We start from the raw sequence: 19,238 nt of genomic DNA, 5'->3' as shown, positions 1-19,238 counted from the left end.
CGTTTTGCGGATAAAAGGTGACATTTTGCCCCACATTGTCTTTGTTGGGCAACCATCTAGGACCAACCGAAAATTAGGTCGTCCTCGAATGGGGTGAAAGGATGTCGAAGGGAAAGATTTAACTGAAAATAGCTAACAAAGGATGCAGAAAATATAACTACTTCGCGTTGAGAAGGCATATGAATTTTGACAGATTTTTAGATAAATTCAGACGGAGACTAAGAATATATAAGACATATAAAATTGACAGGTGATTTATTGGCTATTCTGTCCCCAATAAAAAATTTTGGTAGTACTTTCAAGAAATGTCAATTTGATGTTCATTCATTAATTTACAGCAAAGTTCAAATTCTGTACGGAAGTCATCTTGGTGAAAAATCAAATACCAGGTAAAAAAAAAAGTTTTCTGCATGGGAGTTGCCTTGCGAAGAAATCCATTACAAAGAAATATTAATTTGAGCTTTCTTATTAGCTTTTATTTTGTTCATTGAATTTTCTTTGTGGCTATATAAAATTAACGTTCTTTGAAATATTGGCAAAAGTTTTTGGCAACAGTCAACTTGGGGTAGTTACAACGAAATGAAAGTATCTTGCATTAACACACCAGGTATTCACTTGCATTTCTTTTTGGCAAAAATTATGAAAACACTTTCAATTTTGTGAGAAATCCCAGAAAGTCAAATAAGGTCAAAAAAAATAGAATACGAGATAATTTTCCAGAAAATAGACAATTTTCAATTTTGTGGCATTTTTAAAATTTTGTTTGGTCCAAAACTAAGAATTAAAGTGTGTTTTTTCTCCTGGTTACTTCTAGTTTTCTTCTAGTTACTTCTCTTAAGTGTGCCATATAAAATTATAACAAACAAGTTAGAAATTTATTTATAAAGCATCTATCATAGTTTTGTTTTCGATATATAATTCTATCTGAAGACTTGGTTGCAGACATGTACTGAAGGATTCTTTTCAGGGGACTGTGTCAAGTTCGTCACACAGTCCCAAAATAAACGAATTCTTAAAAAATAAGATCCAAACATTAAAACTATGATATGCCAAGGAGAGGTCAGACCCAAAGCCACAATACCACCCCCTCTTTCCTGTGTAAGTTTGTAGAAATCCATAGAAATTGCAGTTGTAACACAGAAAAAAATCTTTTAGGGAAGGAACTAATATGATCAAACTGAGAGTCAATGACTGCCAAAACAACCCCATTAAAAAGAAGCAAAAAAGGTTAACTTAATTCTTGTTTGATATGGGATTTTGCGTACTTTGTCGATGCTTTAACTGTTTGAAATGTCATTATCAAAACTACATTGACTGTCCCATCGCATTTCGACAATAGACTAGAACTGTTCTATCGAGACAGAGAAAAGTCAAAATTTTAGATATATTTAAAAAAAATGAAGGAAGACTTCCAACATGTCACCACAATTACAATCCCTTGCTTAACCTTATAGCTAAAGAAGAGTTAGAAAAATTTCCCGGATATGTTGTAGAATACATATTTAAAGATATAATAATCACAGTCAGTAGATAACACAAAGAAAAGAAGAAGAAATACCATCATTTCAAGTCTCAAAATAGTTTATGAGTGGTACTTCATTTCTTAAACCACATTTACCATTTCAGATATTACCATTCATTACCATTCATTATTACCATTCACATATTACCATTTCAGGCTTCAAAAATCCAAAGATCCAATAAATGAAACATACATAATATATTTTGAGCAATAAACATTTTGTGTATATACACACACACACACGCACATGAGAGTACAAATACACTGAATTGACTCGTCACAAGATGAATCATTACCAATAATCTCACATTATTTACACTTTAGCACCAACATAAAGTTCTTTTTTCGGAAGAGTCACTTCTTAAATAGTAGGATACGTTTATTTGTGACTCTCAATAAATTAATCAAAAGAGTAAACTTACTCTTGAGCCTTGCAATATTCTTCTACTTGTTCATTTGTCGGCTCAATAACTCGAACCACCTTGACAATCCTCCACATTCCTCTGACGATGGCTTCTACGTCATCCTCACCAATGAATATCCTATCTTTCATGTATTGGTAAAGTTCCTCAAAGATGGAGTTGATTCCGTATTTCTTGAAGCGACTAAGCAAATAAATAACAGGCTTCCTCACCTAGAAAATGTATATATATATAATGTTGCATGTTCAAGAGTCGGTAAACCTGACAATCTATTTATACGCACAGACAATGGGACAGCAAAGAATGTTGTATATTCGCAAGTTTTACGTAGTTAAAAACATATACATATATATATATATATATATATATATATATATATATATATATAATCACAGGTGGGACATAGGGACACAACTACAATGGCACGTAACTAATATGGCGCGTAACGACTTACGCGCGCGGGGGGGGCTTGGGGGGCACGAAGCGCCCCCACCAACTAGGTGTTGGGGTGGCGCGAAGCGCCACCCCAACAGCTAGTCTATCTATATATATATAAAATAAGTTGTCTGTCTGTGTGTCTGTCAGGTAACGTCATGTTTCTGTGTTGACTGACGTCATCAAGTTAGTTGTCGTCATTTTTGTTATGACGGTGACGTCATTAATGGTATTTAAGACATGCGTTCACGGAAAAATGTTTAATTGTAAAATGACTGAAGAACCTACAATGGCAACAGCCGAGGAAGCTGCTCAAAGAGTCTATGCCAAAAAACTTGCTGCTGATAGAGAAAGTAAGAAAAGAAAGCGTTCCGAGGAATCACAAGAACAGCAAGAAAACAGGCTTGCGGCTAAAGAACGCAAAACCGCGCGGTTAGATGAAAATCCACCTGGACAGCGAGAGTCAAAACATATCAAAACTGAAAATGATAGCGATGATGATTGGGTTTGGGATTTTGACTTGGATAAGGTCATCAATGCCTACCAGATTTAAGTTAAAAAAACAAAGGTTCGTCGATATGTACTTCATAGTGACGCTGAAAAATAAAGAAGAAAAAGAAAACTGAAAAAAGAAAAAAGGTAAAAAACTAAAAAAAAACTAAAAAGAAAAAACACTCAAAGAGAAATTACAGACCGGGACACAAATGACGACCGAGACAGAGGGAATATAAGTGACGACCGGGAACCTCAAAGAGAAATTACACACTGGGACACCCAGACACAAATCACGACCGGGACACAGGGAATATAAATGACGACCGGGACACAGGGACACAACTACAACGGGGACGCCGGGAGCACAGGCAGGATATATAAATGACGACCGGGACAGAGGGATTGTTCGAATAGAAATTACAGACCGGGACACCGGGACACAAATGACGACCGGGACACCGGGACACAGGGAATATAAATGACGACCGGGACACTCAAAGAGAAATTACAAACTGGGACACCGGGACACAAATGACGACCGGGACACACGGAATATAAATGACGACCAGGACACAGGGACACATCATTAGAATAATGAGGTATAGATCTGAATATGGATTGTTTTTCCCATGGACAATTATATGTTACATGTTCAAGAGTCAGTAAACCTGACAATCTATTTATATGCACAGACAATGGGACAGCGAAGAATGATGTATATTCGCATGTTTTACGTAGTTAAAACATATATTTATATCTATCTCTATTCACAGATGGGACACAGGGACAAAACTACAATGGCGCGTAACTAATATGGCGCGTAACGACTTACGCGCGCGGGGGGGGGGGGGAGCTTGGGGGGGCGCGAAGCGCCCCACCAACTAGGTGTTGGGGTGGCGCGAAGCGCCACCCCAACAGCTAGTTTATATATAAAAATAAGTTGTCTGTGTGTGTGTGTGTGTCGAGTGACGTCATGTTTGTGTGTCGACTGACGTCATGTTTGTTGATTGACGAAATTACACACCGGGACATCGGGACACAAATGACGACCGGGACACCGGGACATCTATATATATAAAAATAAGTTGTCTGTGTGTCTGTGTGTCGAGTGACGTCATGTTTGTGTGTCAACTGACGTCATGTTTGTTGATTGACGAAATTACACACCGGGACACAAATGACGACCGGGACACCGAGACTTAGGGAATATAAGTGACGACCGGGAAACTGAAAGAGAAAGCGACCGGGACACAAGGAATGTTCGATTAGCAATCACCATCAACAAAGCACTGGGACACAAATGACGACCTGGACACAGGGAATATAAATGACGACCAGGACACTCAAAGAGAAATTACAGACCGGGACACCGGAACACAAATGACGACCGGGACAAAAATGAAGATCGGGACATCGGGACACAGGGAATATAAATGACGACCGCGACACTCAAAGAGAAATTACAGACTGGGACACCGGGACACAAATGACGACCGGGACACAGGGAAACAACAACAACGGGGACGCCGGGGGCAGAGGGGGATATATAAATGACGACGGGGACACAGGGAATGTTCGATTAGCAATCACCATCAACAAAGCTCAAGGGCAATCATTAGAATAATGAGGTATAGATCTGAACACAGATTGTTTTTCCCATGGACAATTATATGTTGCATGATCAAGAATCGGTAAACCTGACAATCTATTTATATGCAGAGACAATGGGATAGCCAAGAATGTTGTATATTCGCAAGTTTTACGTAGTTAAAAATATATATATATCTATCTATATTCACAGGTGGGACACTCAACAGCTAGTATATATATATATATATATATATATATATATATATATATATATATATATATATATATATATATATATATATATATATATATATATATATATATATATATATATATATATATATATATATATACATATATATATATATATATATATATATATATATATATATATATATATATATATATATATATATATATATATATATATATATATATACGTTTTATCTACGTAAAACTTGCGAACAAACAACATTCTTCGCTGTCCCATTGTCTGTGCACTAATGATTGCCTTTGAGCTTTGTTGATGGTGATTGCTAATCGAACATTCCCTGCGTCCCCGTCGTCATTTATATATCCCCCTGTGCCCCCCGGCGTCCCCATTGTAGTTGTGTCCCTATGTCCCGGTCGTCATTTATATATATATATATATATATATATATATATATATATATATATATATATATATATATATATATATATATATAAAACCTATCATAATCTACAGAACCACTACCGAAGACCAGTCTATCAAAGGGCATTTAAAGGGTACTTTCAGAGTTTCATTTTCAATAAGTTTCATTTCTTATGCAGATAGTATCTAGGGGCTTGTAACCCCCTATCAAGCCAGTATAATGGTGTTACTAGTTCAAAGAGGAAGTCGAAGTGGGTACTTTGCTATTTGTAAAAAAAAAACATCCTAGCATTGAAAATGGCGAAAGAGCAAGCAGATACGGGACTACAAAGACATTGTACACAAAAGCAAGGATACGGCGACTAAATTTAAATTCCATGGTAAATAGCAGCACTTGAACTTTCCTAGTGTTATTTGTACGAAAAAATATTTAAAAGAACCAGGGTCGCACGCGAATTCTTCCCAATTTACCCGCAATCTTAAGCATTTCATCACCAACAGAAGCTCAGGAAGGCGATATAGATCAAGAGGGTAAAAGTATGATTAAGTATAAATTTCTCAGCTGGAATCCCCATTGGAAAAGAGCTTAGCAACCGGTTTTCACAATTATATCAGAAGCGTAAAAGTATCTGACTTCACTTTTTGGCGTATCAGAATTAAAAATAAATCAGCAGAAACCCACATAAATAAAAAGATCGTCCATCATCTGTCTGGACTTCTTGGAATGTTCGGATTTTCAGAACTTAGTAGAATTTTAAGATGGTGACAGATATTGTAATTTATTACAAAATAGAACACTACAGAATTATCTTTATCGTTTCATATTTTATCTACGTTTTCGTTTACAATTTTATTAAATATACTAATAAACAATGCCGTTGGGTAAACACTGACAAAAAACATATATTCATATCAAACTAATACTCAGACATTATCGCGCTAATAACTAATGATACATCAAGGCAAAAACTGTAGGACTTCAGATTTTTGAGGTCGGAAAAAACACTTTTACAATTACACATAAAAAAAAAAAGAAACTTACATTTTCAGGGATACTGTCAAACGCCATCTGCTCTTTCTTCAATTCAGATGGTGTTTTATCATATACACCGCTTGGTGTTTTGCCATTCATCTTGACTGGAGGGTTGTTCATTTTCTTAGTTGGAGATTTCGATAAGGGTTTAGATGAAGGTGTTTTGGACGGGGTTGATGTTTCTTTTTTCCCGCTTCTATTTTTGTTTAGGTCGGAGGAAAACTCGGGAATTTTTGCAGGGAAATGTTCCTCAAATTTGTAATGTTGAATGTCAAAAAACCCAAGAGCATTGTCCTGAAAAAAAATTCCATCATTTAATTGCCATCTTCCTGAAAAAAATTTCGATCTTCCTGAAATCATAGAGCGATATAAAGAATAGGCATTCTAAGATTCAGTGATTATAGAACAAACAGGAAAAAAATATAGACAATAAAAACTGAAATGAAGAACAAAAGACCGAAAGTAACACAGATTGTGTTCATCATCCTTGAATCTCTGATGAAAAAGTAAAAATTATATTTAAAAAACTAATAATAAGTAAGAAAGATAATCAGATACAACTAAAAGCTAGAAAAACCTCATTATACCTGAGCTATACAGGAAGCATCTCGTTTGGCTGCAAATAAAAAGGGGTGCAGAAAAACTATTATATTGGACATCCAAATTCTGCCGCTTCTCACCTCATTTCGACCTAACTAAAATTCAATTTTGGTACTTCTGATAACAATTCACAAGTTCAGAAATTCTTTCAACTCAAATTTCCGGCTCTTGGCATTTTTAACCATCCTTTTATAATATCTTTAATTTCTCTGTTAGGTTTGGAGCTGAATATAGTTTGTAAAGCTACAGAAAAAATTGACTAGCTAACCATGAGCGTAAATTTCTGATAAATTTTATTCAGAATAACAAATGATTTTATTTTTCAATATCAGTGCCCCCCCAGGCTATAAAAAAAACTCCTGTTTAATGTCAGTATCTATTATCTTTATATTAAATAGTCTCTTCAAATCAAAGAGACCACCCTGGCTAATCAGGACAAAAAATCGTATTGAAATGAGAAACAAGGATAATAACAGCCAATAAAAAAAAACGAAGAAGATTATGCAAATATTTCGGTCAAGACTTCCGCTTGACCGTCTTTAGAGAAAATAATAAAAAAAATATAGATAATAATACAGAAAATTATAAAAACCAAGCTTTAAATAAACACTGAAACTAAAATAGGGAAGACCCATACCAAACAACGATCAAAGGATAACTGAATAAAAAAAATACAACACTGAATGACACTTCAAACTTACATTTTACGCAAAGCATTCTTAAATGCTAATCACTTGCCAGGTATGGTGTTATCAGATTTTTTATTAGGTTTCAAAATACGATTTTGTGGATGGATATAAAATCGATTTGAATTATTAAGTTCATTATAAAGGGGCGGTTCCATTGCAACTGAGCCCCCGCGTAACTGAACCCCCGTGCAACTCAGCCCCCATGCAACTGGATCCCCGTTGAACTTAAACCCTGTCGAACTGAACCACCCTCCAACTAAGCCCTCGTGTAACTGAACCCTGTGGCAACTGAATGTCATTTAACTCAAATCTAATGTAACTCAACATCCGTGCAACTTCGGCGTAAGACCTTAAATTAGGTATCCTTTTCTCAGACCACACTGCCTTTCTATGACGAACAAATAAACATTCAAATGGGGATGAGTCCATTATTTTGACAGTGAAAACAGCTAAAAAAAAAACTGGAGGGGGGCGACTAGGCCTCCTCCACTCCTCCTTTTTTCCCAAAATCATTTGATCAAAACTATGAGAAAGCCATTTAGCCAAAAAATAAATATGCAAATTTCGTTTTAATTATTCATCTGCGGAGAGCCAAAATCAAAACATGCATTAATTCAAAAACATTCAGAAATTAAATAAAAAAAACAAGTATTTTTAACTGAAAGTAAGGAGCGACATTAAAACTTAAAATGAACAGAAATTACTTCGAATATGAAAGGGGCTGGTCCCTCCTCAACGCCCCGCTCTTTACGCTAAAGTTTTTTACTGTATTGAGAGAAAGTGTCAAACTTTACCGTAAAGAGTGGGGCATTGAGGAGGGACCAGCCCCTCTCATATACGAAGTAATTTCTGTTCGTTTTAAGTTTTAATGTCGCTCCTTACTTTCAGTTAAAAAAAACTTGTTTTTTTTTTTTTTTTATTACATACACAGCAGTCATAATCAGTAGAAATACTAAAGTGTTAAAATAAAAACAAACATATTTATAAAGAAAAAAATAATAACACAAAAGTTAATTATTTTGTTTTGCTTTTTGTTTTTTTAATTACCCTTGTGTAACTGAATCCTTGTGCAACTGAACCACCGTACTCAGTTTTCAGTATTCTACAAATACGAGGGAATATCATTGAGTAAAACACAAGTAAGAATCTTAACATGTTCAACCTTGTTAGAATTGTTCGTTTTCTAAAGTCATAATATAAATGCCTGTCAAAATGATTCATAGGAAAACTCTGTTTTGTTGTCATGAAAACAAAGAAAAACACATGTCATTAACCATTACACCCAGATTTACTCCTCCTTTTTTATGTCTGTTAGTGCGGTTCCCTTTGCCCAGTCACTGTCTACTGGTCTACGCAATTACCCCCTCCCCTTATGGAAAATACTCGTTTTCTTATTAATAATTCTGTATTTATCTGAAGGATCAATGAGAGATGGGAGTTTTGGTATTAAAACATACCATTTGACGCATCTCTCTCCCTCCCTAACTAGCCAAAATATTTTTAAGGTCCTATGCAAATTTCACCATCTTAGATATAGACCCTGTTGTTCTACAATTACGAACATTTGCATATAAGGGCTTTAAATCTCTACAATAGGGTTCTATGATTGTTTTTTAGTTAGAAAAGGAGGGAGATGCCTCAAAAGATGCATTTCAATACCAAGGCATCCCAACTCTCACTGAGCAATCAGATAAATACATAATTAGTTCTAGGGGAGAGAAGAGGAGAGGTTGGAGGTGGAAACTGTCATATAATCCCCAGGGCCGTATCCAGGACTTTTGTTTGAGCGGTTATTGTTTCAGGGGGAAAGACAAATCAAACCTTTATAAACACATCAAAATGTGAAATTTATATTTAATCCCTCTTTTCTGGGAATCAGTTTCTGAGAATATTTCTAGTCTACGCTATTATTATGAAAGTAAAAAGCAATATCAAACCCCAAAATAAGAAGAATTTATTACGTATAGGAGGTAGACTACCCCTTTCTCATCCCCACCTCCACCTCATGGTCGTAGAAACTTCGAAGGAAATTTATTCGATCAGAAATTATGAGTTCTAGTCCTTTTTTTATAAGTCAAAAATGATTGGAAACCAACCAGCCGCAAGGGGGGGGGGGATTTTCCGAGGGCTTATTTTCCGGGAGAGTAACCCCCTAGACCCGTAGACAGTGGCAGGGCGAAGTAAACCCCCTTCTAAGAGACATAAAAAAAAGGTAGAAATAAATCTGGCTTTAATGGTTTATGACCTCGAAATTTTTTTGCTGTTTTTGACAACACAATACAGCTTTTTTAATGAACACCTTGACAGGCACTTATATCACGACTTTAAAAAACAAACAATTCCAATTAGGTTGAACATGCAAAGATTCCATCTTGTGTTTTATCCAATGATATTGCCTCATATTTCTAGAATACTGAAAAACTGGGTTCAGCTGCACAAGGGTTCAGTTAAACGAGGGTTTAGTTGCACGGTATTTCATTTACATAGGGCGTTCAATTACAAAGGGGTTCAGTTAAATGGGGTTGTGTTGGACGGAGGTTCAGTTGCACATGGGTTCAGTTAAATGGGGTTCAGTTGCATGAAGGTTCAGTACAAGGAACAAAGGGGTTCAGTTGCACGGGGGTTTAGTTGCACTGAGGTTCAGTTTCACGGTGGTTCAGTTACAGGGGTTCAGTTACGTACATGCCAAATGGGACTTAGATAGGTTTTCCCAGTTTCTCTATTGAGGGCGACCTTTTTGTGAATTTGCTTTTTGTTTCAACTGCCTCACTGAAAACTTGCATGAGGCCTTTGACGGGGGCAATAATGGAGGTGTTATCAAACAAAATGATATGGTGTGGGTTGTCATATACGTGTTGATCTAAGGCGGAATCAAAAGTCTCAAGCTGTTGGCGTAGCCCCATAGCTTTGTCGATTGAGGGCCTGAGTTCCGGCAACCGATCCCCCAATTGTTGTTGGGTTCTTCCAACATAAAACAGCCGCAACAGAAGGAAACCCTATAAACATCCCTACCCAAAATGGGGCAGAGTTTTTTTATGAGGTTAGTCGTTACTCTTTTTATGATGTCAATCACTTAAATTATTCATTTGTTACCCCAGCAATAACAAGCTCTGCTTCCCGAAAGAGGCGCATCATTATTATTGTGCTATTGTGTTACACTAACTTGAGTTATTTTATTCATTCAATTCCATCAAAAATGGTCAATCGAAAATACTGCTCCCTCCCAATTACATACCCTGAACGGTAAATTTTCAGCTAATATGGTAATATCCTTTAGTTTACTTTTGAGATTCTTAAAATTATCCACAAAAATCTGCCATATATATTATATGCAACTCCATTCTGTGAATTCCTGGCAATACATGACAAGTCTAAAATCTACTCTTTAATTTTATGATTTGCCAAATATTACTACTACTACTACTAACAACTCACGGCAAAACTAAACTACCATTGTCACGAAAATTGCTTCCTAGTTTGGCACTACAACCTAGCTGACTGAAATTTCATATTTGAAAGACTTTCTAGCCGACAAAAAATTAAATTTTACTTTTTTATTTTACTCCCTCTTCGCTTTTTTTTTACTCGGCCATTAAACAATGGTATACAACATACTTCCAAAACATATTTTCCTATATATAAATATAATTTCTCTGAATTAAAAGATTTTACCGGAATAATCCCTACCATGATTTCAGCTAAAAGCCAAACTGAAATAAAGGCTTAAGGATATTTCAACAAAAATTTTATCCTTTCTAATCTAAGCTCGTTTTTCCAAGATGAAAAAGACAGTTTCCAAGACCATCCGTTATCAGTAAGGACTGTTTTGATTACCTTGAATCTGATTCCTAAAACCGTAAACCTGAAGCCGATTTATGAGAAACCATAAGTATTTTACAAGTTTTTTTTACTAGAGGAACTTAAATACTTATGTTTTTTTTTTCCTAAAGGAATTGTATTTTGTCAACCACCATCTAAGCACTGCAGGTTGTCAGATATTTAAAATATATCAACGAATAAACTCACTATATACCAAGGAATGAAATTTCACCGGAATCCTAAAATTTCAGGATACGAAACACTAAAATTAATCGTTGCAGCAGGTGTTTGATATCAGTTTTTTGTTTTTTTTTTCCGTTTTTTTTTTTCCTTACGAAATAACTTAAACAGAGTTTGGCGTGAGTTCTGATGACTTAAAAAAAAATCATTAATCGAACTCATTAATGATCGAAAACGGACTTACTGCAACTGTGTATATGCCAAGATCTTTGTCGTAGTGCATAATATACCTTAGATACATTTTAAGCTTATCTCGTGTATAGAAACCTTTTTCACGGCGAACTGCACTCCAAGGAACAACATAAGTCGCTGAGATTTCATCATCCGCTTCCTCCTCTTCAACCTAAAATAAGAATTACCTGTGATGAAACTTAAATTAAAATTACGTTTAAAGCATAGCCGCATGACAATGACTTATTTATAACCCGTCATAAATATCAAAATAAGGCGGAGTACAACACAAACGCATACACAAAAGGAAATGAAACAAAAAACACTTCAAGGACAATGGTTGTAGACTTTGAAAATTTATTTTCTACTGTGGCTCCCTATCTTACTGCTGCACGGTATGGATCAGTTTATCATTCAAACTCACAATACTACAGGGTATGAACCAGTTATATTTTAACGATTAGACACAAAAAAGTTTTTGGTCCGGGGTGAAGACCAGAACAACAGCGTTGAACTAATTTGCAAGAACTAGAAGGTTGAATCGCAAACTATTTGTAACAATGCACCCATAAGTTATTGATATTCGTTTCTTGATGTGCGCAAGAAACAAGGGCCTTATAGCACAAAGGGATCCAACTACTAGCAAACCTAAAAATGTCAACGAAGCAGTAGGTTTGATGGTCGCATCCATGAGTGCAATAGGAAAATCAGAGTGATACCTCAAATTAAACAAGATGACTTGTTGTTAGCATTGAAACCTAGTCCTACTTTGATATGTTCATCTTTAAAATTCGTGAAGTTCTCTCTAGAGAACTTTTAGTGTTTTATATTAAGGTAAATATTAAACTGATGTTGGTTGTTTTAGCATTTTTTATATTTTTGGGGTGTTTTATGTTAGTATTGGATCCTCGACGAAGAACAAAATTTCTAGTTTATTTTTGATTGTTGGATGATAGGAGGATCGCCGTTTCATGGACTGTTAGTGAGTTGATTTTTTTTTTCTTATAGGTTTATATTTAGGCGTTGTTTAATATGGATATGCCCAGTTCTAAAATGATTTATTCATTATAATTCGTTTCCCAAATAACGGGCCATTGAGCCCTTTGATATTTTGTTTTTGTTAATGCTATTTTATGGAAATAAATGGAACTTGAAATTGAAGCACTACAGATTCTCCGTCTACATAAAACCTATCTGATAATTTCCTTCATCAAAGGACTGATAAACCAGAAAGGCGTCGTGATAGTTAGCATCCATCCTTGTTATTTTTGAGCAACCCAAAGTTTCTCATTAGCAAAAATTTACTTCTTGCTATCACTACCGGTAGTCATATCTTATCCGTATTGTTCCTGAATAATCGTCATCAACGTAGACTTCACCCTCAGCCTTTAATTAAGTGTCAAGCCATACAACAGGAGTTTCCATCAGTTAATTCATCAGAGCTCACCCCAAATAAATTAGGGTTGAAAATACGGAGAAATGTCATCTCAAAAGCTAAAACATAACTTCACTGTCTATCTGCAAACTCAACTTAAACCCATCTCATCTTTCATAAATTCAACAGAAAAGCCAAAGTTTGAAAAAAGTCGAACAAGAAAAGTGCCAAAGAAGATTGCTGAGATACACGTGGATTAGGATCTTTGATTCTGCCGCCATTAAAAGTTTGAAGATGAGAAGTTCACCATGACATCAACAACATTCCAGAGCATTTTTCTAACTTGGTCTCAACCAAAAGTCCTGACCGGCGCACCATTCCTGACTTTACATATAATAATTCTGCTTTTCCAGTTCCTAAAACTGTCCTTAGACAATTTCTCTATAACATCCACCATATCTTTCTCAACCCTTTAAAGGTCCAACGTTTTAGAACCCTATTTGATCATCGTCATTACTGGTACTTCTTAAGTCCTGCTCTCAATTCATAGACCTACCTTCCTACTTTACAGCAAATTTTTATCCGAAAAACACCCTGAATCATGGCTATTCTACTTTTACCTTTACCTGCATCTGTGGTCTTTTCGTAATCTTTACTTTTAAGGGTAGTAAAATCTACATTCCATTCCTTTAGCAATCATCCCGGAGTTTACAAAAATACCCCAATTTACAAAATTTACCATTATAGAAGTATCATATCAATGTTTGGACAATTTTAAGACCAAACGCCACACTGGTCATACGGTATTTTACTTACAAAATTGTAGCAGTCGATAGAAAAAGTCAGCTCTAGCAAAAATAGAAAAAATTGGTAGTCAGCTCTACCAATTAAAATAAAAAAAAAACATCTAGGTAACAAAAATAGATTTACATAAAACTAACATTTAATGTCCTCTAATTTTCAACATGATACAGCTTATCCTGAGGAATCCTTCCAACTGCAAAGTATCACCATAACATTTGCAAAATATTAGACATAACATATTACGAAATAAAATACCACATTAGAAAATATGTACCTAGCATACGTAATAACAACCATTTAATATAGTTATGGTTTAAAATATGCTAAACCATCACCAACCACTATCTAGCCTCCATTTATCATATGAAAGTATCTTTATAATAAACAATTTGAAAGTAAAAACCAAAAAAGTGAAGAGTCTTACCTCAAACCTGAATAGTTCAGGCAATGGGCCCCATAAAGCTATAAATCTGTCTCTCGAAACTTTGTCAACTTCTGGGTCATCTCTACAATATCAAATAAATAATATATATTAGACATAAGAACATCTCAAACACTTTAAGAACAAGGAAACATTCCGGTTCAGCACTTGGTTACACACAAAATTTCTTAAAACAGAAGACCTACATTTGTCACAGCCCCCCCCCCCCAATCATTCATCCAATCTCCAGACGCCATGGGTGGCAGGTCACCTTCCTCAATTTCGCTTCCATATGTTTTTTTTTTACTATTGAAGAAATAACGTACTGTCAGACTGTGTTGTGTTTCATGCTTGACATGATTTACGTAACTGGTTTGCATTGACCCATACTCTAGAAAAGGGTATCACAGAAGACTACGTTTAAGTCAATTGTGAAGACTTTATGGCAAAAATTCGAGCAATCAGCAAGCTGCCAATTCATCACTGTTCAGATCCTTGACAAGCTTAGATTTGTATCAGTCCTAGATACGGATCTTGCATAAATTGCTTCTCCCATCTTTACAAAAGCTTTCCGAAAAAAAAAACAGAACGCTCCGTGTTTCGACCCAGACGACCATTTAGAGACAGAACCCAAAGGCCCACTTCGCAGGCCTTTGGGATAGCAAATAACAAGCTCTTTGTCACATCCCTTCACTGGTTCATCCTTCAGTCCTTGTAAATGTAGCGTCACAGGATTGCCATCATCACTTCAAATATGTTTAAGTTAGGCAATGCTCGGGTCTTTGGCCTTCACACGCTTCGTCATTTCCCTTCATCATTGCCTTCTTTTTTAACCTTTTTGTTTGTGGTGTGTTTTCCAACTCCGGAGAGTTGCCAACCCAACATCCGCTTTAAGCATATATATCCCGAACTATCTAAAAACCAATTTCGTCAGATACCTGGCTATGATGTGACACAAAGTTTGAACACATAGTCAATTATTATACAGTATGTTAAAATAAAACACAAAAAGTACTCAAATCAGAATTTGAGTGAAAATAATTGTTCTATACAGTTTTGTTTCTTTAAGGGATCTTTTAATCAAATAATTCTGTTAATCAAAATGTTTCTGTAAGCCCAAGCCATATCACAGTCGGCTGACGAAAAACTTACTGTTCATTCCAATTTCGAACTAATCATTCCAGGGTATATAAATAAGTGGCTACTTGCAGTGTAATACTAAGTCTTGCATATTCTCCGAGATCTTGCATATCCTAGACCAGATATCTCAGATTTAGCTGCGATAAGATTAAAAAAAAAAAATAATGCATAATCTCTACAGATTTCTTGAAAAGTAGAAAAGAAGACACTTTACAGAAGGTGGTATAAAAGCAGGTGAATATTCACTAGTGAAGCAACCTCAAGCGGATCTCACAAAATCTTACAAAATAATGAGTCTAGTTATTTATGATCCTTTTTCCTTATTTACTTTCAAGATATTAATTGTCTCTTTCCCTGTCCTATTGACTTTATCGTTTAACAAAAGAAACTGAGCTTCATTTCATTTGAAAAAGTAAATACGGACACTGTAGGGTGTCATAACACCCCTCAACTATTTTTCGGATAAATATCTCCTTCCCTTTTTTTAGATCTTTGTAATTCTCTTTTTCTCCATTTGAACAATCATATGATAGTAAATCGCAAGGCTTAATCACCATTAGTGAAATCCATCAAAATTCAGTAGGCTTAAAATTCCGTAAAAACAAGTTATCGTTTCCCTATATGTTGGCTGAAATATATAACCAACTAAAAAGCTCTACACATAAACACCTCCAATCACTGTTTCTTTAGGTTTCCTTGTGTTATGGCCTATAAGTTGGGCTATTGAGCAGGACTCATGCTGAGAAATCAATTCATACTTCATAATATGCAGAATAAATGTAGCTAAAACATTTTGACTGCAGCTCTACTATACTTTACCCCCCCCCCCCCTAATGAGAAAACAAATAGCCGAAATTGCATATATCCCATGCACACCGCCATGCGCCTCTCTTGTTTCAACCCATCTCTCTTGTTTTAACCGTAAATTGAATCAACTACGACGAAAAAGAACCAGAAAAAACAAGAGTGACACTTGGCGGAATGCATGGGAAATATATAATTTAGGTTATCTATTTTCGCATTAGGGGAAAGGGGGTAAATTAAAGCAGATCTGCAATGAAAATAAGCTAGCTGTAATTATTCTACATATTATGTAGCAACAATTGTTTTCTTAACATTTTTGCTTCTCAATAATCACAAATCTAGATTTTTACCTATTGTTGTTGGCTTTCATTGGTTGTGCTTTTTTTACCTGAAGTTTCGGTAGTGGCTACATGACATCAAGGAGCTACCATGTCAATGTCTTAACGCGATTTTGTTTCCCGGTGTGATCTCCTCCCAAAGTTAGCCAAAAAACTGAACTTTCAAAGGGATAGTTAAAGATTTAGTCACAATGAGTGAATTTCTATTTTTGATTTCTCCTTTTTCAATCTCTGGTGAGCGGGTTGAGAATGGCGAGCGAGTTTTTCGATAATACAAATGACATCTTTTCAACCAAAACAAATGTTTCAGAATCATAAAAAAAGAGGAATAAAATTCTTACTCTTGTTTCTGCAAGTACGCCTGACATTCAGCGTCTGTGGGTGGAATTACTCTGACTACTTTACAGGGATACCTAAAAATAAAGTTATTAAAAATAAAGCAGCCAATCCTAAGTAATTAGTCAACACAAAAAAATATGAAAAAGAGCCAGTTCACAGATATAAAAAAATTAATTTCACAATTTGACATCCTTAGTTGCACAAATTTTCCAGAAAGAAAATTTCAGCAGCTTAATTTCATACATGAGGGGAATAGAAAGGAGTTAACTTTGGATTTTTTGTGACCATAATACGCATATTTTATGGTTTTGACCATAAAAATTGTACTTGTTTGCGTTTCCTCTCACCCTGCTACAGAAGTACAGTTTGGTAGGACTCAGATGCAACTAGGCTCTGCAAAAATACTAGTAAGTTCCAAAGTCCAAATCCCAAGAAATGACAAGAATCATCCCATAATTAGTATCATTCCCAACGCTGATGGCGATATTTGGAATTTAAATGAAAAAGCAATGGATACCTAAGAATACTATTGAGTGGCAACTCCAAGGACCGAGAAATAGAAAGGCAGTGACTCAAAGAAAACTGCGTTTTTTTGCATTCTCCCTCTCCCTGCAAAAAAGGTAACATTTAGTTGGTCTAGGCTCTTCAAAAATACTAGTAAGACAAGTTCCAAGCCCAGAATTACAAAACATTACTAAACAACATCTCATAAACATCAGCATTGAGATACAATTCCCAGGTAAGAGAAATGGAAAGGCATTTGCTTGAAGAAAACACGCCAAGTGTGTGGGCAAGAGATTCAGTCCTCTTTTTTTCTCTTGTGCAGAACAGATTACTCGGGTTATAGCGACCACGTTTTGTTCTGATCTGTAATGAAACCGAACCGGTTTTCTGTGTCCACTCAGAGATAATCAGCTTAGCCTGAGTAAAGCTAAGCTGATTAAGGATTAATGTATTGTTTTATTTCTCAGTTTCTCTTCCTGGTAAATGTCCAACTAAGAGTCTTTACAGTTATTTCAATATCATTACGGTTAGACAAATTTTAGCTTTTCAATGTATACTTTTCCGTGTCCGTTATCTAAAGGATCTGCAACCAGATTGTTTTAAATCATTTTTTCCAGGCCCTCCCTCAGTCCGACCATATAATACTCATTGTCCTTTAAGTAAGCTTCCTGTGCCTTTCATTTTCTCCGAACGGTCTAGATTTTCACCTAAAAATGTTATTACAAATTATTTGAACACATGAATCTTTTTTTGATCAGAGTCTACCGCTATTAACATTAAAAACTAAAATCAAAGCTCTGCTAATCAGTAAATATTAATTTGTGAGTAGCTCCCGCCCCGTCAGCTATCGGATAAATGTTGACAATAATTTTAAGAAACGTCTTTTGGCATTTATTTTTTAGTGTGAGATAGAGTGAGAAGTGTGATGACATCCGTTTATTCTGGGTTTGTTTGTTTATACTGTTTGTATTGTCGCCCGGCTTTCGAGCCAGTCTCCCTGCCGGGAATGTTATGTGAATAGTTTTAAATGTGTGTAGTTAAGGAATAATAAAGAACTTGAACTTAAGATGAAGTACTATACAGGTATATTTTAATTAAATACTTAATAGATATAGGTGTTTAGGTTAGGTATTTAATAAAATGCGTTCTAGGCGGCCTGCTTTCCACAATTCTCTGTTGTAGTATCCATAGTTTTTTTTACTAATCTATATATACTAGCTGTTGGGGTGGCGCTTCGCGCCACCCCAACACCTAGTTGGGGGGGCGCTTCGCGCCCCCCCCCCCCCAAGCCCCCCCGCGCGCGTAAGTCGTTACGCGCCATAATAGTTACGCGCCATTGTAGTTGTGTCCCTATGTCCCACCTGTGAATATAGATATATATATATATATATATATGGTTTTAACTACGTAAAACTTGCGAATATACAACATTCTTTGCTGTCCCATTGTCTTTGCATATAAATAGATTGTCAGGTTTACCGACTCTTGAACATGCAACATATAATGGTCCATGGGAAAACAATCTGTATTCAGATCTATACCTCATGATTCTAATGATTGCCCTTGAGCTTTGTTGATGGTGATTGCTAATCGACCATTCCCTGTCCCGGTGTCCCGGTCGTCATTTACATCCCCCTGTTTCCCCCGGTGTCCCCGTTGTAGTTGTGTCCCTGTGTCCCGGTCGTCATTTATATTCCCTGTGTCCCGGGTCCCGGTCATCATTTGTATCCCGGTGTCCCGGTCTGTATATACATTCGTTTTTTAGTTTTGTTTTTCTCCTTTATTTTTTTCCTTTTTTTTCTTTTTTAGCTTATTTAGATTTTTAGATTTTTTAGTTTTTTTTATTAGTTTTTAGTTTTTATT

General features: G+C 35.7%; 1 protein-coding gene across 1 annotated transcript in view; it reads right to left on the bottom strand.

Annotated features, from left to right (window-relative positions):
- Window positions 1–19,238, bottom strand: part of LOC136029156 (bromodomain adjacent to zinc finger domain protein 1A-like) — a 103,329-nt gene that overhangs the window by 67,313 nt on the left and 16,778 nt on the right. Inside the window, exons 4-8 of the mRNA XM_065707250.1 lie at window positions 16,874–16,945; window positions 14,254–14,335; window positions 11,664–11,822; window positions 6,141–6,425; window positions 1,945–2,156 (exon numbers count right to left, since the gene is read on the bottom strand). Coding sequence (XP_065563322.1) covers window positions 1,945–2,156; window positions 6,141–6,425; window positions 11,664–11,822; window positions 14,254–14,335; window positions 16,874–16,945 — 810 coding nt within the window. The remainder of the gene's footprint in view (window positions 1–1,944; window positions 2,157–6,140; window positions 6,426–11,663; window positions 11,823–14,253; window positions 14,336–16,873; window positions 16,946–19,238) is intronic.

Source organism: Artemia franciscana, chromosome 7, assembly GCF_032884065.1.
Source record: "Artemia franciscana chromosome 7, ASM3288406v1, whole genome shotgun sequence".
Classification (NCBI taxonomy): Eukaryota; Metazoa; Arthropoda; class Branchiopoda; order Anostraca; family Artemiidae; genus Artemia; species Artemia franciscana.
The sequence above is the reverse complement of the archived record's forward strand: the minus strand, read 5'-3'. Positions and strand labels throughout refer to the sequence as shown.